Source organism: Odontesthes bonariensis, chromosome 10 (assembly GCF_027942865.1).
Source record: "Odontesthes bonariensis isolate fOdoBon6 chromosome 10, fOdoBon6.hap1, whole genome shotgun sequence".
Taxonomy (NCBI): Eukaryota; Metazoa; Chordata; class Actinopteri; order Atheriniformes; family Atherinopsidae; genus Odontesthes; species Odontesthes bonariensis.
The window spans coordinates 39,156,743-39,179,251 of record NC_134515.1 but is presented as its reverse complement, the minus strand read 5'-3'; the positions used below and the strand labels follow the sequence as shown (position 1 = coordinate 39,179,251).

At 45.8% G+C, this 22,509-nt stretch overlaps 1 protein-coding gene across 8 annotated transcripts in view; it reads right to left on the bottom strand.

The window, feature by feature from the left end:
• Positions 1-22,509, bottom strand: part of vps13d (vacuolar protein sorting 13 homolog D) — a 107,854-nt gene that overhangs the window by 63,453 nt on the left and 21,892 nt on the right. For 5 of the 8 annotated variants that reach the window (XM_075475433.1, XM_075475434.1, XM_075475438.1 and 2 more), the window contains 19 exons: positions 21,232-21,400; positions 20,980-21,081; positions 19,773-19,962; positions 19,418-19,600; positions 18,268-18,398; positions 18,137-18,179; positions 16,721-16,897; positions 13,437-13,567; positions 13,221-13,353; positions 10,850-13,123; positions 10,562-10,713; positions 8,952-10,001; positions 8,476-8,566; positions 8,230-8,356; positions 7,960-8,140; positions 7,468-7,692; positions 3,325-3,484; positions 2,786-2,999; positions 1,092-1,263 (listed from right to left, as the gene is read on the bottom strand). In XM_075475433.1, the coding sequence (XP_075331548.1) occupies positions 1,092-1,263; positions 2,786-2,999; positions 3,325-3,484; positions 7,468-7,692; positions 7,960-8,140; positions 8,230-8,356; positions 8,476-8,566; positions 8,952-10,001; positions 10,562-10,713; positions 10,850-13,123; positions 13,221-13,353; positions 13,437-13,567; positions 16,721-16,897; positions 18,137-18,179; positions 18,268-18,398; positions 19,418-19,600; positions 19,773-19,962; positions 20,980-21,081; positions 21,232-21,400 (5,905 nt within the window). The remainder of the gene's footprint in view (positions 1-1,091; positions 1,264-2,785; positions 3,000-3,324; positions 3,485-7,467; positions 7,693-7,959; positions 8,141-8,229; positions 8,357-8,475; positions 8,567-8,951; positions 10,002-10,561; positions 10,714-10,849; positions 13,124-13,220; positions 13,354-13,436; positions 13,568-16,720; positions 16,898-18,136; positions 18,180-18,267; positions 18,399-19,417; positions 19,601-19,772; positions 19,963-20,979; positions 21,082-21,231; positions 21,401-22,509) is intronic. The other 3 variants (XM_075475436.1, XM_075475441.1, XM_075475437.1) reach the window with 2 other exon arrangements.

Genomic DNA, 22,509 nt, shown 5'->3' with positions numbered 1-22,509 from the left:
TTTAATGTATGGTTCAGTTGCTGTACCATGTTTTTACAAAATAATAGTCAAATAAATTCATTAATTAATTCATTCATTCATCGTAATGGCTTTCCCTATGATAAAAGGCAACGGGTATTTTATTTTGTGAAAATAACCGGAAGTGCGTTACTCACTGCGGCTAGCTTTAGTAGCGCCGAATTCGTGGGAACAAAATTGTAAACAGCCGGTATTTTGTCAGGTTTTCAACACGTTGGGGGTCTAAACGACTACTTTCTCTCCTGAAAATGTTTCAAATGTTGCTAAAGTTATATATTTACAGAGTTTAGAGCTTAAGCGAAATCAGCTTCAGGCCGGCTGATTTCGGCTCGGGCAGGAGCGAAGTGCACTGTGTTTAAATGCTGAGTACAAATGAGTATGCCGTTTGCAAGTATGTAGTATGTAGTAGGCGGTTTCGAACACAGCCAAAGACAAGTGTCTTACCTACAGTCAAGCATGGAGGTGGGAGTGTCATGGTTTGGCACTGAGGAGCTCCAGTTCACTGAGGGAACTGTGACATACTGAAGCAGAGCATGACCCCCCCTTACGAAACTGGGCCGCAGGGCAGTATTCCAACATGATAACGACCCCCCACACACCAAGACTCCAAGACGCCCACTGCCTTGCTAAAGAGACTGAGGGTAAAGGTGCTGGACTGACTGAGCAGATCTCCAGACCTAAACCCTACTGAGCATCTTTGGGGCATCCTCAAACGGAAGGTGGAGGAGTGAAGGAGGATTCCAGAGGCCACCTGTGGAGCTCTAGTGAATGCCCAGGAGAGCTCAGGCAGCACCGGGAAATAACGCTGGCCACACTTAGGGGTGTACTCACTTCTGTTGCCAGCAGTTCAGACATGGCTGTGTGCTTAGTTATTTTGAGGGGACGGCAAATTTCCACTGTTATACAAGCCGTACACTGACTACTTTACATTGTATAAAAAGAGTCCCATCTTCAGTGTGCCATGAAAAGGTGTACAGAAATGTGAGGGGTTACTCCCTTCTGTGAGATACTGTATATCAGACCCCCATCTCTGTCACATCAGCAACAGGCTTGTGTAGGTTAGCCATCCTCACATAGCTGCTGGGGTCCTGCAGGTTGTAGGGGCGCAGGAACTCTTCTACAGGCTCTCCCAGATTGTTCTCCAGCAGGCCTCTGATCAGCTGGTAGTGCTTCACGTCCAGACAGCAGTGCACGGACGACAGGCTGCCGTGGATGGACATGTCCGGCACGGCGTGGCACAGCTCCCTGTCAACGATAAGTCTGGATTAACACGCTGCTCAGACACCAGCGCGGGCCACATTCATGCAGTTTACTTCCTCAGAGGAAACCAACCCATCCATTCCTGAGCATCAGATGCTGTGGTTTAAAACAACAACATGAATACAACTAATCTGTCTTAAAGCAACAGAACACATACCAAATGGCAGCAAGTACCAACACAAAGAGGCCCCTGCAAGTGGAGCAAACCAGAGCCAAACCCCACCAGCACTATGACAGCTGACGAGACGGGCTCAGAGGGCTGAGCATTGGCAGCAAACGCTCAAAAGAAACTAAAGTTTGTTGCAGAACAGGCTCAGCTTCAACCAGATAAGGGTTTGTGAACTCATTCACCACTGGGAAACGTGTCTCTGATGTTTTATTGTCATGGAGCAATAGAAATCTTTTTAAATGATAGAATGATCAAAATCTGAAAAAGGAATGGCATAACATCTACTCACTTCTAGTTTTACATACAAACCAGAGCAGTAGAGATGGCTCAGGCCATTCCTAAAAATCAGTACAGTCTCTGAAAAATGAGCTCGAGCACAGAGTAGAGAAGGACATGAGGGGGACAATCCTGACTCTAATATCCAACAGTATTTCAGTATTAGTTCAACAACTTTACAAACTACTACCTAAAAGCTAATAGAACACAGAGAGAAGTACAGCACACAGGAAACGTTTAGAGCAGTGGTCCCCAAACTACGGCCCCCGGTGGCCCTCCAAAATATGTCCGGAATGTATTCCATCCCTCCCGCACCGTCACTCTTATTTCCCTCTGTTCTCTCTATGGCAACTCCCAACAAGTACATATGCCATTCTTTTTTTGGCCACTGGCAGGTTTTGGTGCTGTTTTTTAAAGATTTTATTAAAAGATAGATTGCAAACTGTTTGAATGCATTGTGCTGTTAAATAAGCTGAGTAATAGTAAATTAGACTCATTATTTGCTAAATAAGTTTTGCAATATGTAGGCCTATTGATTTATTGATTAACAAAGTGAAAGAAGTTGTGTAACTTTCAATTGTCAAAACAAAATGTGTTGGAATGCAAAATAAGTTCAATTCTAAGCCATGGTTTTATATGGAATTAAAATGTTCCTAATCGTTGTTCACTCTTGGAAGTGTTTGATGCCAAATAGAATTGTGTGAATTCACAAATGTTGGAATAAAATATGTTAAAAAATGCTTAAACAGGCTTTTATCTAACATTATTAATGTTATTATTCTTATTTTGTGATTCCCTTTTAAGACGATGCTATATCATTTTATCATATATATATATATATATATATATATATATAATGATAGTAGCCGATCATAAATAATAACAGCAGCCTACATTGAATGGGCTAAAGTTCAGCTAAGGTAGATCCGCTGTATGCAGCAGGCATTTTTACTTTCATTTACATGGAAAATCTCCGGCCAACCTCAGTTCTTTTAAAGCCTCGCTGTCAGCTGGAGAAAAATAAACGAGCAAAAAAGAAGAGGGGGGCTCATAACGTCAGACCTGTCCAGGTTGCGCTCCACTTTAAGCTTGAGGCGGCAGCAGCTTCTCAGCAGGTTGTCTCCGGTTCGACGGACAGAGAACGAAGGAAAGATGAGGTCGGAGGATTCCGGTTTACCACCACCATCCCACAGACGACAGGGAAGCCGCTCTGCAGCAAAGATGTCCATCTCCTGCAGGTCCAGGGCCATGCAGTCCAACAGACACACATGGTCTTCTAAAGGGACGAGAAGCAGGAGCTTCAGCACTTATTGCAGCTTACACAGATCAGATGACTCCAGCCTTCTGACGAAATGAAGACAAATGGCAGTTTACACTGCATGTACTCTGCAGCTTTAAAAGGAATATTTCCACCTCAACAATCCTTCCTTTCACACCACAAATGTTGGAACAGGACAGATAACAACAGAACTGTCACTAAATGACAACCCATTCAAGAGAAATCAAACCATTCTTCCCTGGTTGTGTGGTCTCTTGTGCCATTTTGCCTCCTACCAGAAGTTATTCCACCTTTCAAATGACATGTTTGAATCTATGCTGACCTGGGCAGTGAGGTGGCTCCTCCTCAGGGCTCCTGCCTGTGTCTGAGGCTCCGGGCCTGCCGAAGGTGAACCCTGTGGATGAGGAAGAGCTGGAGGGGGCGGGGGAGGGCCTGGGCTTCTCCTGCTCACTGCTTCTTCCAGCTGCATTCCTCACACGCTCCTTTTTTTTTTTAAACATGTGATCACATAATACACAAATAAGAATTGGATCATCTTCAGTGAGGCTTTGATATTTTCACTGTGGAGGAAAGAGCTGCAGTAACATTTTAAAGGCTCACAGAAACAAAGACAGTCCACCTTTTTATTAAAAGAAAATAGAAAATAGATGATAGCACTAGTGGACCAAAAAACCAGCAGCACACAGTCAAGAAAGATTCATCACCCAGAATGTAAGCTTTAACTGGATCAGTGTGTGTAGAGCATGATTTGACACAGGCTGATGTGGTGATGATTCACTCCACCTGGAGTGTGTGGTGCACAGGGCATCCTCATCTCTGTTCTCATTACTTCAGTCGCCTCTGACTTACACAAACTGTAGCACTGACACAACGGGTCTGATAAGAGTTTCATTCCTGTTACCATGGGAACAAAGAAGAGCTGCCACCAGCCAGGTTTATACTTCAACATCAGATGGGAGCAGAGTCCAAGTGACCTGCGCCTGTGTGGGCATTAACGCTGTCTGGGTCACACTGTAGTTTTTAGGAAATATTTTGTTGAAATTGGTAACTGTGTCTCAGACCAAATGGCTGTGACCTGTGGGGTTCCCCAGGGGTCAATCCTGATACCCCTATTGTTCAATCTGTACATGCTTCCACTAGGCCAGCTAATACGCAGCTATAAGGTGTCCCACCACAACTATGCAGATGACACTCAGATCTACGTGTCACTGACGGCAGGAGAACACTGGCCTGTAGATACACTGTGTCGCTGCATCGAACAGATCAGTGTGTGGATGCAAAACAATTTCCTCCAGCTAAACTCAGACAAAACTGAAATCATTGTCTGTGGCCCACAGAAACAAAGAGAAAGTGTTATCAGTCACCTTGAGACTCTCTCTCTAAAACCTAACTATCAAGTTAGAAATCTCGGGGTAATATTGGACTCAGACCTGAACTTTAACAGCCACATTAAATCAGTAACATCAGCAGCTTTTTACCATCTAAAAAACATTGCCAGAATCAAAGGAATAGTGTCTAAAGCAGACTTAGAGAGACTGATCCATGCGTTTGTCTCCAGCAGGTTAGACTGCTGTAACGGCCTGCTCACTGGGCTCTAAACGGGCTGTAAGACAGCTGCAGTACATCCAGAACGCTGCTGCTCGAGTCCTGACTAGAACCAGGAAAAACCACCATATTAGTCCAGTGCTCAGGTCTCTGCACTGGCTTCCTGTCGCTCAGAGAATAGACTTTAAAACAGCTCTGCTTGTGTACAAGTCTCTTCACGGTCAAGCGCCAAAGTACATCTCTGACATGTTAGAGCCATATGAACCAACAGGGACTCTGAGAACCTCAGGGAGGGGTCTCCTGCCTCAGGGAGGGGTCTGCTGCTGGGGCCCAGAGTCAGGACTAAACAAGGTGAGGCTGCGTTTCAGTTTGATGCTCCTAACATCTGGAACAGCCTTCCAGAAGATGTGAGACAGGCCTCAACTCTGACAATGTTTAAATCCAGGCTGAAAACAGTTCTGTTTAGCTGTGCATATGACACCTGAAAGTGTTTTATCTGCACTCTTCACTTTTTAATTTAATTAATTAATGATTATTTTTTATGTTTTTTGGAATGATCGTTTCTGCCAGCGCCTCAAACAGCAATGGCTGAAAACAAGAGATACTGGATGGGACTAATGGGAGCTAATAAATGTTGTGACGTTTACTGAAACCACTGCAACAGAGACAAGAGACGAGGTCTGGAGTGAGTTTTTACTCAGCCTGGCAAAGCCTCTACAGCTGCAGGTAGAATTACTGCGTTAGCTTCATGAACAAACCTGATCCAGTTACAGTCTGGAACATTTTACCACTCTGGATCTGATCAAAGCAGTGGACCATGTAAAGACAAACCAAGTGAGCATCTACATTATGGGCTGAATGTTTGTGGGGGGTGTAGACAGGCGGCAGGGCGCCTGCAGTGGAGGAAACATGGCTCTGTGTCGCTCTACGTTGAAGCAAAGGAAACAGCTTCGCCCTGTTGGCTCTATTGTTTTGGATGGGGAAGTGACGTTCCTGTTAACTAATGATCAACATACTCAGAAACTCTTCTTCTGAATTCTGCTCATTTAAAGACATCATGCCCCACAAACACGATCAAGGAGCTGAGGCAGTTGGTTGAGTCCATTTTACATCAGTAATCACTCAGAGCTTCAGAAACACCACAGCATGAGGACTCACAGCAAACAGCAGCATGCTGCTCTACCTTGTAGTGGGACAGTTCCTTGTATGAACATCCATGTAGCAGAATATTCTTCACAAGAAAAAGAAACACAGCCTGGATTGTCCTGAAGGTTAGTTATGTTGGCACGTTGCACAGTTTGAAAGTTTTTCCAGACAACACATTCAGGGTCCTTTCACACTGAACCTGCTGATCCAGCACAAATGATAGGCTTGAAACAGGCCTGTGGAACGTGGTCCCGCTCAGTAAAAACAGATGTTCTCATCTGGACCCAACAGGACCATAGTTTGGCTCGCTAGTGTGCAGTGTTTAAGATGGCCTGACTTTCAGTTCAATAAAAGAGGTTAGAACACTACTTCCACAGGACAAAACCAGCTCCTGCAGCACACGGGAGAACAGGCCACTTCTTTACGTTGAAAAGACAACATAAAGGAAAAATCATTCAAAACTCTACAGGGGATGAGAGAATACATGAGAACTGGGATTTAAGCTGCTGCAGATGGAAATAATTATCATTACAATTATTTTCAGAACAAATTAAACTGTAAAAAATTCCAATTGTTGACTTATTTATTACCCAACAATGAGTTCAGCCTGCGAGGTACCCTCCCTGAAGCATGGAGCAGGAGCTGTGATGGTGTGGGGGGGCTCTGCTGATGGGTCTGAGCTGAAGGCTGAATGTAAGCAGCAGTCTGCAGCAACATGCCATCTGTGTCATCTGATCTGGGCTGAGCTCAGTGGGACCATCAGAGAACACACGTGGGCTCCGTTTAACCCAGAAGGGTGGAGGACTGCTGCATCACATGATCTCCACAGTCACCTGACCTAAACCCAGCTGAGACCAACCGGAGCTCCTGGGCTCTGGGAGCTCCTGGGCTCTGGGAACTCCTTTAAAACTGTTGGAGAACCATTCAGATGACAGCCTCATGAAGCTGAGGACAGAATGCTGTTTAGCTCTCTCGAGCTCTGCATACGTGCTAGCTCCTCTTGGCTTTATGAATATTAATAAAATACTTATCATGGATAAGTTTCTCTGTAATGCACTCTTGTTTTGCTTTTGCACATATTTCCTGGATTATCACAGTGAACAGAGCCCCCTTCCATCTCTCTGTGCTCTTCCATCTGTGGGTCTGAACTGGTAGCTTAGCGCGACGGTATGTGTGTGTCATATGTTTAGTTACTCCTCTGCCTCCTTCAGTGATAATGCTACATGGAATAAACGTAGCCTTTTTGTAGTTCTGGAGGCGAGGTTATCTGAATTGGAAGCTCGGCTCCACACTATTGAAACAACCCAAGAGCCTGTAAACTGGCGGGGAGCCATCTCCCCTAGCCAATCAAGAAGCAATCCCTCCGCAGAGCCCACGCAGATGGGACAGACCCCAGGTCGGGTGGGTGGTCAGATCCAAAACATACAAGGTACCAAAACCATGCAACTTGGTGAAAGCTTCAAGTGCGAAAAGACCCTTAAACATCCGAGTTGCTGAACAAACATCACACAGCTTGTTAGTTATGGAGACGTACTTTACAGTTATCAGGCATGCTGTATTCATTGAGCATTTCACTTCAGTTTCAGATAATACCAACAAAGCTATAAGAGGAGAATGAGAAATGAGGAGCAATGATCATTGCTTGTCATAAAATGTTTGGCTTTTGGCATAAATTCATATTGGCATTAGCATTAAATGCATGAATGAATACAGAGTCATTAGAAAGAAGGGTTGGGAGCATTGCAGATGCCTTTGAACGGGTAGTGTGACTCACCAGAGAAGGGAAAAAGGCATGAGCCATGGTGAGTTTCTCTACCTTGTCTCGGTGGGAAAGGGTTCCATGAGCACCAGCGGGCAAGAAGCAGTTCTGCACCCTCAGCTGGCCCAGATTTGCCACAATGACCCTTGGCGACCGTGAGCTCTCTGGGATGACGATGACTGGGGCCCCAGCCTGAATATCCAGCAGGACTCTGGAAGCCCGCTGTGGATGGTCGCGCACCTGTAGGCAGAAACAGTGAGAGTGAGCAGACAAGGTGGAACGGAAGAAAAGCTACAAGCACGCAGCCAAGATCCTGTCAGCGAGTAAGGCAGATGGCTTTTTACCCAACCAGCTGAACAGAAAGCAGCTGACAAATATTAGGACAGATTACTGGATGATACATGTAAAACCAGTAGGCATTGCATTTTGTCATACAATCAGCCACCATCACATGCATTTAGCAATGGTTCTCCAATGGTGAGAACAGCCCCAGCAGCCAGCACTCACAGCTTGGCCTTCCATCGCAGCCCTCTGCCTGCCCAGGACATCCTGCAGCTGGGTGAAGTGCTGGATAAAGGCCACCACCTCGGCCTGGAAGCGCTGGGTGTGCACGTACTGCACCGATGCCATCTGCAAAGATACTTTGATGTCACATTCCCGCTCCAGGTAAGGATCCGGTTGGCCGTACCTTGATGAAAAAGAATATAAAAGTGATCAAAAACAGAGCCCTCCTCTTGAGGTCTTCCATGTAGTTCAGAGTAAGTGTGCAGCTTATACTTAAGAACGTTGAAAACAAGCGCATCTCCTCCCTGTGTGGTGAAGCGCTCTCTGTACAGGTCCCCATGTGGCGTCAGATCACTCAGGGACAAGCTTCCTAAGCTGCCGTGTATGGCCAGGTCCCCGTCTGGAACATCACACATGAAGCCACAACACTCAACATTCATCACCTGTATGGAGCTGTCGTATTAGGTCGACCAAAAGCATGTTGTGATGCAAGATGATTTCCAGGTTTTTCATACACACCAAGCATTTCCAGATGAGCAGATAATTTGGACACACTCGCTCTGGCAAGCTCATTGAGTTTCTTGTTCAGGACAAGAGACAAAGAATGAACCTAAAACGGAAACCATGGACACGTTTGGTTATACAGCATTCACCTCACACCAGTTATGGAGAATCCCCAAACATGTCAAAGAAAAGAAAGAGAAGAATGGTACATTTTCATGAAAACTTGGGTCACAAAGGACGGAAGACTATGTGGGTTCCAATAAGCATTGAAAATGGTGAATGATGGTTATTTTAGCTCCACCCTGAATGTCTACCTTCTTTGACTTTAGAAATATTTGACTTTAGAAATATAACCTGTGATGGCTAACAGGAAGTTACTGACAGGTAGTGCCACAAACATCATTTTTCCTACGGGCTTTGAAGTGTCCATGGATGCTTGACACCAGCCCACCCAGACAGTGTCACCGCACACATCAGGCCGTGGGACGTACCTTCAGGTCCACTCGTGTGTTGATCAGCTGTGCCGCCTCCTCCTCGCTGATGTCGGGCTCATACAGAGGGTGTCCTGGTGCGGTCTGCAGTGACACTGGAACCTTCACTGCATGGTTATTGGCTGTGGAGCCAATACCAAAGAAGTCCAGAATGACAACCCATGTCTGGAGTGTGATCAAAACATCCAGACAGTTAAAGTCCACATCCACACTTCGCCCCACGCTGCCATAACGGGTTTTGAACTCCTTGTGATTTTGGTCCACCAGCAGCACATTTATATGCACTAAGGAATCATCAAAGTCTGGGGGGGCCAGAGAAGAAGCCTTCTGATGTGTAGGAGAAGGAGGTGGAGTGCTGGGACAGTCTGGGTCCCTCTTGGATTTGCGAGTGCCAGATGAAGGGGTGCTGGGATGCCTCTGGTAGAGCTGGAAGACATTCTTGGCCTCCTCAATGTGGGCAGGCAGTGAGCGGGGCATGTCTGGGTAGAGAGCATTGGATGCTGATGGACAGCTCTGGGAAAGATACTCCTTTGGAGAAAATGTGGAGGGCTTGGGAGCGCCACGAGACACTATCAGATGCTTGTATTTAGACTCAGGGTTCGGCTCCAGGAGGTCTTCCATTAGCAGCGCACGCAGAGCCAGCTGGACTCCAAGTAAGTGAGGGTGATCTTTGGTAAAGTCTCCCTCCAAATCTTGAAAGCGGACACTGACTAAGCCCTGAGAGCCCTGGGTCAGGTCAGCACTGAGCTGGACCTGCAACTCTGCCACATGCAAAGTGACTTTCAGTTGAGTGAATGAGGAGTAAAGAGCAGGCTTCTGTGACTGCAGAGACAGAGGAGAGGAAAGGGACGGGTGGGAGAAGCTAATATTAGGAGGGTCCCTGGCAAACAGCCCTCCTTGGGGGTCAGGAAAGGCGTGGCCTCTGACAGAAGAAGGAGTTGGTGGGGGAGGAGTGGGAGGTTGGCTGGGTGTGACCTGTTCCTTCTCGATCAAGGACAAATTATCCAGCGTCTGGAGAACTTGTTCATACACAGGCTTGCACAGGAACACCTATCACACAAGTGAAACATTCATACAGTTAGAAATCTGCCAATAAATAAGTGGCACAACAGAACTTTCCCTGAGAGGTACAGCCTTACAGATCATTTCATTCATTAAAGCTGGTAGAGTGTGTGTGAGTGGCACAGGACTGTTCAGACATGTGGGCATGTGTATCTGTGCTTCAGAAAGCAAGGCATTAAGGGATTTTTTCCTACAGTTAAATGCTTCATTCTCATTTTCACTTCCATTTCATTTCCTTCTTTGAATGTTAAACTAGGGAGAACAGGGTAAATGTGAATATGTGAATGTCCACCCACCCACTCCCCCCATTTTCTGTACCCGCTTACAGATTGGAACCAGGAACCTTCATGTACCCAGGAACCTTCATGAACCTTCAGGAACCTTCATGTACCCAGGAACCTTGAGGAACCTTCAGGAACCTTCATATGAATGTGAATGTGATATGGCGTTGGCGTGTCCAAGCTTCTGACTGGTACTGTGTACGTAACATAGCCATTACTGGGGACTGGAGCTTTTGTCTCAAAGGAAAAAAGAGGATAGCTGTATACCTGAACAGGGTTGACGAACTTGCCCTGAACTCTCAGTTGTCCTGTGCTCTTGAAGGACTCCTCTGTGGTGAGTAAGATCAGCTGGGCATCTTCGTCAACAGGGAGTTTCTCAAGGGTAAACTCTATTGTTGTGTCTTTAAGTATGTGGAAGGCTGATGAGGAAAAACAGAATGGCGTGAATAGGCCACATGGAAAGCAGACTGCATGCTTGAATCATTTGAAACTTGTATAGAACCTAGCATTTGAAATGCAACTTGATGAAGAAATTAACATTTGCAATCTTCTCACCTTTTCCCCGACTGAGGGATTCAAAGAAGTCCTGACGTGTGAATTGTGCTTCATCTTGACTGATGCTTCCATTGTGGGATGGTGACAAATAGTCAGCATTGTCCCCTCTGGGTGCCCTCTTCAACACCAGATGACTCATGTTGAGGGAATACAGGCGTATATCCTTCACCAACACTTGTAGCCTCTCTTCCTGTGAGTCTTGGCCATTAAGAAAGTTCTGTATTCTAATGCTTCCTAGATGACCAACCAACAGCTCAGGGTGTCCAGGTTTACGGGGAATGGACACAACTGGTGACTCAATGCTGATGTTTAGGGTCAGCTTCACCAGGAATGTATCTAAGGTGGATTCAAGTTCCTCTGCAGGAACGTCTTCCTCATCCTCAAATGAATATGCCCAGCTCTGACTCAAAGTTCGGGTTCTCCGGGAAGGAGTCTCAAAGAGTGAAACCATACCACTGTATTCTGCCGTTTTAGTGGCGAGAACTGTTGAAACTTTCGTGGCAGCACTTTTCAACATGGAGCGGAAATTGTCTTCCACCTCATTGGCCGACAGACTAAGCTCCCGCAGGAACTTCGCAGAGTGGTTGTAGTGCAGGGATGCCATTTGGAGCTGCAGTGAACACTCCCCTTGGGATTTCTCCATTAGGCGGAAATTCAAAGCATCTGTGGGACACTCTCCTGTATCAGACAGAAATGGTAATCCATCCAGACTTGTGGAGGCGTGGTCAACACTACCAATACTGACCACAAATTGGCTTTGGCCTCCCTCCTGGGCCAGGTCCACAAGTTGCATGGAACCAAGTGAACCACTGATGTCCAACCGACTTCCCAGGGACATATTGACTTTGGTACCAGTAATACTGGCAGTGGCAATCTTCAGTCCTTTCTTCTCAGCACCCAGAGCAGTGCCAGTGGACACAGTCCGCAGTAGAAGCACGTTAAGGCGATGGATCTCAACAGTTAACTCTTTGTTCTGATCATAGGTGGACTGGTACGCCCCGTCAGCTTCCTGGCTGTAAGGCTGCGCTATGTGTTGTGTTGCTGATGATGTCCAAGTGTTCTCTTCTTTGGGGAAAGACTTCTGGAGGAACTTGAGTAGCTCCACCATGGTCTCAGGGTTGAGAATGATGTCTAAGTTGTTGACCTGCATGCTTGTAACCTGAAGGGAGCTGTCAAGGTTCATGCAGGGGCAGTCTGAGCTCACAAACTGGTACTCAAGCTTAATGAGAGATTCCTGTTCTTTGAGGATGGAACTGAATGGGGATATGCTGCTGATGGGCAGATCGGAAGCTAACTCGCTATGGTTACCCTGATGCTCAGAGGACCTACCATCACAAGAGCCTGGACAGGACGGCTGGCTTTCTCGAAGGCTGCCAGTTGGTAAGTCAAAACTGAGATGCTTATGAGAAGCAACAAGGAGGTCAAAGTCTGAGCCATAGGTCTGTAAGGTGTCCACCAGGAGCAGACCATGCACAGTCAGGGAGACTTCAGCATCATAAGGCCGCTTTACAAAATGAGCATTTGTGCCGAATACTTTGAGAACAGATATGTAGCGGCCATCACTCTCTACACCAAGCTGCATGTAGTTAATGTTAAATTCAGCTAAAAGCAGGCGGGATTCCACCAGGACTTCCCGTGTGTGCTGCTCTAAGGTCATCACGCTCTGAGTCAGATTCTTGGCTGAACCCTGCAGCTTCCAGGAGCTGTCCTCCCTTTGAAAGATCTTGTCATGGCGAAGTGAAAGAGGATCAGCAGACATTATATTTGGACCTTTCTCTGGGCTTTTGTCTCCTTCACTCACAGGTGGACTGTTCAGCCGAGCAAGACAACTCCTTATGGCAGTCATCTTCTCAAGGTTGATATGGACCTTGAGATCGGGCAGTGTTCCTGACAGCACGGCCCCTGGTAGCTGGGGGTCTGATGTGTAGCGCAGTCTCTGCTCAAGCTGCAGCAGCACATTAAACTTTTCTACCACATGTGTGGGCCCTACTTCACTTTCTTGAAGATGTTTCCAGTTGTCCTTATAGCGACCGACCATTATCTGTAGGTCCTTAAATGACAGTGAATACTTTTCATATAGCTTCCGGCTGTAGGCCTGTGTGCCCTCTGGGGATGTGAGGCTGGACAGTTCAGGGCCTCTGGCCTGGGCTTTTAAAGGCACCTCCAGCTCAGGTGGGGGGGACTCTGGTGGGGTGGCGAGAGGAGTCTTGTACTCATCATCACTCATGTCTTCTCTTTCAGCTGGGGTAGCTTTTGAATCAACCATACTGTCATCTTCAAAGAAAATAAGTAGCATTGGTAAGTAGGGTCAGTCAAAAACATCCTCACACAAAAATGAAGAAGATTCACAGATTTTCTGGGGTTTTCTCACCTTGAGAGTTTGTCAGCAGAATCCTTCCTAAATCTACCACAACCAGCATGGGGTCCTCTGACTGGAAGTCATCAGGAAAGATCACCTGGGGTGCGCAGATGTCCAGTTTCATGGTCCAACGCTTGCTGTTTTCCTACAAAACAAACACATATATGTTATTTATGAAGAATCTAACTTACACCTCTCTTATGACACAGTTGATTCTATTTCTCTTACAATAAACTCTCCCACAAGTAGCTGATCTATGGTTTGTCGGATCTCTGCCTTGGTTTGCATCTTCAGCTTGTTGTACTGCCTCCTGGCAGCCTCTGTAACTCTCAACTCCAGCTCCGACTGATAGCCGAACCCTGGGTAGGAAAAACAAACAAATGAGTGCAACAATCTGCTCACATTATCAAAAAGTATCTGAGTAAAAGTGCTTGTACCAATGCTACATGATTTGAAATAACTTGTAGATGGAAAAAAGGGAATAAAGTCAATTGCATTTCTTTTGAGTTGCTTTGAATGTTTTCTGCAATAATAGTATTCAGTCAGCTCATATTTACTGTCAACACACACTCTACAGTATGTTGTAGAGTTTTCATTTCATTTTTAAGAACATATATAGAACTCAAACTTCAGAAAAGTTGAGACTATAATATAAATAAAAAGAGAATGCAGTCATTTTCTTATCAGATCAGTCCAGCAGCCGGACCAGCAGCAGCCTCATGCTGCTGGAACAGATGCAGGATGTGGTTTAACTTTGTCCTGCTGAAATATGCGAGGCCTTCCCTGAAGAAGACGTCCTCTGGATGGGAGCAGATGTTGCTCTAAAACCTGTTTATACCTTTCAGCATTGCTGGGGCCTTTCCAGATGTGCAGCTTTCCAGTTCCATAGGCACCAATGCACCAATACTGAAGATGATGGAACATTTAAAGTCTACAATCTTAGATTGAGGATTGCTCCACAATTTGCAGACCTCTGCCTATCTTTACCTCTGAGAGACTCTGCCTCTCTATGGTGCTCTTTTTAACCCTGTTGCCAGTTAATCCTTGATTAGTTGCAACATGTTCCACCAGCTGTTTCTCTTTATTAACACTTCATTTTCCATGAAATTGAAGATGAGTTGATATTTTTTTAAGTGTTTATTATTAGCCTCAAACTGATCCCATTCTGGTATTTGGTCACTATGTCATGTAGATGGTGGTCAGTGTTGCTCTAAGTGTTGCTCTAAGTGTTCAACCTGTGCAGCATTCTTCTTCCAACAATCCCCAGCACAGAGCCAGCATTCCTTATCAGTTTGTTCAGTTTCTCTGCTGTTTCTCTGATGCTGCTGCCCCAACAGATGCTGCTGCTGCCCCAACAGATGCTGCTGCTGCCCCAACAGATGCTGCTGCTGCCCCAACAGATGCTGCTGCTGCCCCAACAGATGCTGCTGCTGCCCCAACAGATGCTGCCCCAACAAATGCTGCTGCCCCAACAAATGCTGCTGCCCCAACAGATGCTGCTGCTGCCCCAACAGATGCTGCTGCTGCCCCAACAGATGCTGCTGCTGCCCCAACAGATGCTGCTGCTGCCCCAACAAATGCTGCTGCTGCCCCAACAAATGATGCTGCCCCAACAGATGCTGCTGCTGCCCCAACAGATGCTGCTGCTGCCCCAACAGATGCTGCTGCCCCAACAGATGCTGCTGCTGCCCCAACAGATGCTGCTGCTGCCCCAACAGATGCTGCTGCTGCCCCAACAGATGCTGCTGCTGCCCCAACAAATGCTGCTGCTGCCCCAACAAATGATGCTGCCCCAACAGATGCTGCTGCTGCCCCAACAGATGCTGCTGCTGCCCCAACAGATGCTGCTGCTGCCCCAACAGATGCTGCTGCTGCCCCAACAAATGCTGCTGCTGCCCCAACAAATGATGCTGCCCCAACAGATGCTGCTGCTGCCCCAACAGATGCTGCTGCTGCCCCAACAGATGCTGCTGCTGCCCCAACAGATGCTGCTGCTGCCCCAACAGATGCTGCTGCTGCCCCAACAGATGCTGCTGCTGCCCCAACAAATGCTGCAGAGCAGGTTGTTCCCTCCACCACAGTCTTGTAGAAGATGTGCAACATCTTGGCACAGACACTGAAGGACCTAAGTTTCCACATGAAGTGCAGTCTGTTTGATGAATTCATTAATTAATCATACTCCCCAACAAGTAGTTTAGAACTGTAGAACCCTTTTGCATGAGAGGTGAAACCTCTTCAAGAACCAAGAGATAAAAGTTGAGTTCCCTTATTCCAGCGTTTAGGCACAGATACAGAGGTACGTGTGAGTTAGGAGTGTTCGGAGAGAAGGTGTGAGAGAGACGCCCCTGCTCTGATGCATCGAGCAATGAGAACAGTGTGGCAGAACCAGACGAGGTTCCTGAGAGGAACACAGGGGTCCAGAAGGAGCATCAGCCTGGATGAGTTTAAACAGCTGCTGCAGACCCAGAAATCATTGCAGAAAAGAACTGGACTTTTAACATAGATGTAAACATGTTTTTCAGACTGAAAACGTACTAAATCAAGCCTCTTCGACCAGAATAACAGCCTCAGATGATGCAAGTAGCTTTGAGTCCCTCAGATGGAGCTGGGTGCTCTATATGTGCTCCAAAGTTTCATCTTTCTGTTGATGTGCATTTCCATGAACAACTCGCAGTCACCTAAAGCATTTCCAGCCTGTCGCTCATCCTTAAAGTAACTTAGGAGTCTGTTAGAAATGTCCCATATGGCTGGATCTACTTATTATCAGCTTTAAAGGCACTTCCTGGAACCTGACACCCTATATGTTGCATATCCAAATGTGCAGAATGGTCTCAGCTGTCACACTGAAAGTGCAAATCAGTGATCCATCCGAGAAGTCGGAACATGCCAACTTTGCGTTCTGATAAGCTTGGTCAATCTCAAAAGCCACCGCATACACGTCAGACGTCTTTCAGGCAAAAGAAAGATGTTAACTGATCTGAATCTCTTCTGTTAGTGATTCAATTTCTGAAAAAGAAAAAAAGCTCCAGTATGGGCACAGACCCCTAAGGGTTAAAGACATTTCAGCTGCACGTCCATGAGCGGCCACAGCATCAGACATATGGAACACATGGAACACATGGAACACATGGAACACATGGAACACATGGAACACATGGAACACATGGAACACATGGAACACATGGAACACATGGAAGTGCAGCTCCGCTGTGCATGGCCTCAGTCACCCGACTGATCAGGGTAAGGCAGCTTTAGGTCCAAGCTCCATGAGCAGTGCAGTAACATGATTTTACTGGTGATCAAACACCAGACACTGCCACGCTCTGAACCATCTGGACCAATGGGAAAGCTGGGAGACCAGCTGGAGGAGAGATAACCATGGTGTGTACTGAGAGTTGGGGACAGACTCGGTAAGATTAAAGATGACTGTACTGATGTTGGAAAGAGACGGGACTGAGAGACAGAACAGACGCAGCATGCTCAGAGGAGGGAAGGAAAGTTCTGTTACTAACCTGAGGTATGAACTCTTCCTTTGTAGAAGAACTCTGTGACTTTTTTTATTGCTTGTGGATTGTAGATGATGTTCAGTGGGCTTGTGTTCACTTCCAGTCTTCTCTCAAACTTGGACCTCACAGGATTGCGCTCGTATATCATCTCAAAGACCGGGGACGTGCACTCCGCACTGCATCCTGACAACACAGAAAACAGCACAGTTGATTTGAGTTTCTGATCTGTTAAAGCAATACTATGTAACAGTTCTACCTTAAAATAACAGCTTGAAAAAAATTGTGCGGCTAGAATGAGTTTTAATATTACGATTGGCCTGTCTCCTATGCCCTTCGGGGGTCTGAGTTGGAAAAACTGCGCTATGTAACTTTGCTGGAGCGGCCCGGGAGCTGAGCGGAAGTACTTCGACTTGCTTTCTGGCACACCTACCGCAAAAACAAATAGACCCCTCTCACGCTCCCAGGTACATTTGATTACTCTTACCTTCTCGGTCGACATAGCTTGCACCTTCTGACTCCTCGCCGGTTCGTCAACAAACGTGAAACGTGAAAGCGAAAGGGTGTTGCATTTACGACAGTGTAACCGTACATTACCTCCAAGCCTGTAGGGGGAGCTCCAGAGTGGGCTTTTTGAGAAGTTACATTGTATTGCTTTAAAGGTCTGACTTGTTTCTAACTAGAACTGAATCTGTAACTGATTTTCTGTCTGTCAGTGGAAGGGCACCAATTATAGATTACAGGCCCTTAACCTTTTGATCTTTATTAAACCTGTTGTGATGTGAACATTATTAAGCTACTCTTTTTCAGAATAGGAGCACTTTATTCATCCATCTTCTTTTTGTGATAGCCTTTCCCTCATCTCATTTAGCGTGCAGATGTTCCCATTAAAGCTATGTGACTGATCTTTTTCCGGTGCCAGCAGCAGTGTTTTCTCAGAGCTCTGAGACCTTCAACAAACAGAACTGGAGTTCAGTCCAGGAACCATGACTAGATAACAGAATATCATTTCCCTTTGGTATAGAGAAAGTATTTTTGCTGATGGGGTGGGTGTTACATTGTATCCTGGAGGCCATGTTGGACCACAGTTAGAGATAGTAATGAAAAAGAGAGCTGTGGCCACTCTTAAAGCTTCACACCTAACACATGGATGCAGCTGGGGGCTGTGCTTCCTCAGCCAATGTGCACACAAACCAGGAGCTTTAACACTCGACAGCAACAATCAGTCATAAGATCAGACATATGATTTGATTGGCTGGTACCTCCAAATTCATCTGAAAATTTCAAATATTCTCACGTTTCCTCCACAAGCAAAGGACCCCGAGTTCAATTTGTCAATGCACCAATGAGCTTAGCAACAAGAGCAGCAGCTGTGATGAATCCTTACGGAATAGCGCCTGACGTGGGGAGAGTTGAATATCTTACCTGAGGCACTGCTGGACTGGCTCACAGCAACAACAACTTTGTCCTGCAACAAGTGACAACAAAATTCAAACACAATGAGCTTGAATCGGTGCATGAAAAAAGTCTTTCCATCTCCACCCATCCCTGCTTACCATTTTGGGAGACACCAGGACCGGGAAGATGGTGCCCTGAGTGGTCAGGTCCCTCAGGAACAAACCGCCCAGCTTAACAGACAGTAAGGAGGACTCGGAGCGAGGGAGGGACTCCACCATCACCTTCACCCCTGCACAGATGTGGTGACATGGAATTCACTTCAGTGTGACCAGCTGTACACATTTCAAGTCTAATGCAAGAACTGAACCCATCTTTGGGCAAGAGTCTTCCAGCTGGAGCTCTACAATAACACGAGCCTTTGGCCTGCTCCTCATAGGCAGCTTCACATCCTATCAGCTGATTGTCTTTGCTCAATTCAATCAATTCTAATGTTGTCCAACAAACCCTGATATCTAGATCCTCTACATGTTCAAATGTTCCAGAATGAATAGATTTCCATATATGTACAAATTTACTGTGTCCTAAATAAGACGATTCCTGGAACTCTAGAAACAGACGGTTTACAGGCATACTGCCAAGTCTACCGGAAATGAGGAAGCGTAGCCAGTAAACACAGCTATTAATGAGGGTTGGTGACTGTTAGGCTTAACTAGCAGCTACAAGAAGGAAACCAGCAACAGATGTGAGCATTAACACAAGGGAGAGCTAGTATTTATATCAAGTATGATACAAATATGATATGAATATAGATTTCATTTATAGAAATATAAATATGATATACATATGTCCTTTTCGGTTGCTATGCACCGGCCTTATCGGCAGCAAGTGTGCGTAGCTCTCACTTTTGTTCAATGTTTATATGATTATATGTCATTTTTAGTTTTTATCTAAACATTTTTGGGCTCTTGGGTCTGGGACAAAGTTCTCCAGAAGCACAGATCAGGGTTGGGTACTAAAAGAATTCAAGACCCTAAAGGACTTCTATTAGACAAAACTGAGAGTGCTTCAACAGATGCCAGATTTCTAAGAGCTGCCCTCTCAGCAGTGTCTTAAGAAATGAACATCAGATTTAATAAAAGTGCGAGGGTTAAGGGTGAACACGGACGAGTGCAGTCACAAAGGAAGAACACAATGCAGCCGCACAGTGCCACATGGACTTAGTGTGTGTAGAGATTTAATTTGGTGCCAGATGAATACAGTTCAGTTCAATTGTATTGAATTGAATGTTCAAGCACAACTTGAGTGTACCTGAGAATTCCAGTTGGATGACCCCACTCTCATGGAGCGTGTGCCCCCTCCTGTCCTGGTGGAAGAGTGTAACTCCCCCCTTCTCCAGTAAGAAATCCAGCCGGGCAAACACATGATCTCGCCTGGTAAATGTGTTCAGAGTGTGAGAGTCCTCCAGAGGGTCAAACAAGTCCTCTGTCTCTGCTGGAGGAGCATTGGGGGGTGGGGGGGTGATCATTACACCATGTTAGACAGCATCAATCATCTTATATCACAAATGAACCGAATCAAAGCCCTTCCTGATGCAAAAGCATGGACTAAAGACAGAAGCCAAATCAGCCCCACCTCTGGCCCAAGTCAGGAGTGTGCCCCTCACCTAAGATATCCCAAGAGGATGGACTTGGCAAGAGTTCTTCAGGTCTGTTCGGGTCCTGGGAGTCTCCATACCAGCCCCCCCAACCTGGGAACCAAGACTGCAGGTACTGAATCATCCCCGAGCTGCCACTCTTCGGAATAGATGTGGTGGGTAGAACAGGCTGGGGGTCGCCGCTTGGCTCTCGCACATTCTGGAAGAGGACAAAAATAATTTTTTCTTTGTTTTCACACCTTTTTACAAACCTCCACCTTCTTCTACGTTTCACTGATCTTAAAATGAATTCCGTTCTTTATTTGTCATCAAACTACACAATACTAGACTGTAACAAAGTAAAAACTCTTCTGAACATACCTCTGAGGGATCATCTAAACATACCTCTGAGGGATCATCTAAACAAACCTCTGAGGGATCATCTAAACATACCTCTGAGGGATCTTCTGAACATACCTCTGAGGGATCATCTAAACATACCTCTGAGGGATCATCTAAACAAACCTCTGAGGGATCATCTAAACAAACCTCTGAGGGATCATCTAAACATACCTCTGAGGGATCATCTAAACATACCTCTGAGGGATCATCTAAACATACCTCTGAGGGATCATCTAAACATACCTCTGAGGGATCTTCTGAACATACCTCTGAGGGATCATCTAAACATACCTCTGAGGGATCATCTAAACATACCTCTGAGGGATCTTCTGAACATACCTCTGAGGGATCATCTAAACATACCTCTGAGGGATCTTCTGAACATACCTCTGAGGGATCATCTAAACATACCTCTGAGGGATCATCTAAACATACCTCTGAGGGATCATCTAAACATACCTCTGAGGGATCATCTAAACATACCTCTGAGGGATCATCTAAACATACCTCTGAGGGATCATCTAAACATACCTCTGAGGGATCATCTAAACATACTTCTGAGGGATCATCTAAACATACCTCTGAGGGATCATCTAAACATACCTCTGAGGGATCATCTAAACATACCTCTGAGGGATCATCTAAACATACCTGAGGGATCATCTAAACATACCTCTGAGGGATCATCTAAACATACCTCTGAGGGATCATCTAAACATACCTCTGAGGGATCTTCTGAACATACCTCTGAGGGATCATCTAAACATACCTCTGATGGATCTGTTCTGAGGGATCTGTTCATATGAATCATATGTTTAGATGATTCTAAACATACCTCTGCGATCTCCTCCTGCTTTCGAAACCAGTCGTGGACGATTTCTCTAAGACAGTGCAGTTCCTCTAACGTCTGTTCCTCTTCCACTCGTTCCAGCTCACTCTATACGACAGACCAGAGAACGTGGAAAAGGACCAGCTTAGTCTGACATTAGTGCATCATAGCTTATGAACAAACAACTGTGCTCCTCCTAATGTAATTAGAGAAGACTTGTACTAAAGTAGCATTATGCCAGAGGTCAGAGTAGTCTACCTCCTCCTGTGGACTCAGTGGAACTCCTTTCAGCCTTGAGAAGTAGAGGCTGGTGTAGGTCTGCACATCTCGAGCCCGATGCAGGGCAAAGATCCAGCTGTCCCGCCGCCGCTGCTCCCTTATCTCGCTAAGGTTAGCCTGAATGGCAAACATCCACCACTTCCGACAGCTAAAGGGAAAACATTGTTATAGGATCAAACCTGATTTCAAAGAAACAAACAACACAAGCAGTAAAAGTCAATGGGCCTCATGCAAGAACATTTTCGTATTTTTATTCAAAATTTCTCTCACTTTTTTCATAAGAAGGTCTCGTACGAACACGCCACGTCAGATTCAACAAACGCTCTTAACTTCGGAAAAGTGTGTAAACAACCTGCGTAAATGATGAATGCCACCCGTGCGTATTTAAGTGCACGTGCACGAGGATAGTACATTTGCATACTCCATGCCCAAAATGATACCATATAAGGCAGTGCTTCCTCGCTCCTGTGCCAGGAAGTGTTGAGTCATGAGAATGGCATCAAGGTGCAAAAAGAACAACTTTACGGGCTCTGAGACTGAAGTTCTGCTTTCAGAGATCCAGAAAGGAAAATCTGTCATTTTTAGCAGAGTCAGCAGTGGAATTACGGGACCTGCTAAAGCCAAGAAATGGGAAGTTATTACGAGTGCTGTTAATTCCGTATCACCTGTAGTTCGTAACGTCACCGAAATAAAAAAGAAACACTAAGTCCAGGTTGAAGACACACCTATTTTCAGCTGCGTTTGAATAAAGCTCCAAATCTGAAGCTTGAGTTTCAAAACTTAATCATATTTTAACTACTGATTTTATTTATTGTTCTTATTTCTTTCTTTTTTGTTTAAAATTGAAATCATGCTTTTTATTTCTACTGTTTTAATGTATCTGTAAAGCAATTTGAATCACCTTTGAAAACTTGCCTTGCCTATTTGTGTGTAGTCTAGTGCTCCGATTATGTTTGGCAGTCCAGCCACGGGATGAAAGTCCCTCTTAATTTGTACTTGTGGGACAGCAGTGTATGGGAATGTGAAGTACCATGGGTGATAAACTGATGAGAGCTTTGATGACCAAGGGGAGCGCACGACTCACAGAGGACTGGGACACCCCCGATCTGTCTCCAATCTCCCTCTGAAAGGTTCCAGTGGCCAAAAATCCAAGGGTGGTGAGGACCTGGACGTGTGGTGGAATTGGGTTTGATCGGTGTGTTTTTCTCTGGAGTTGTGGCTCCAGCAAGCTGCATATTTGCAGCAGCACAGTCCTTG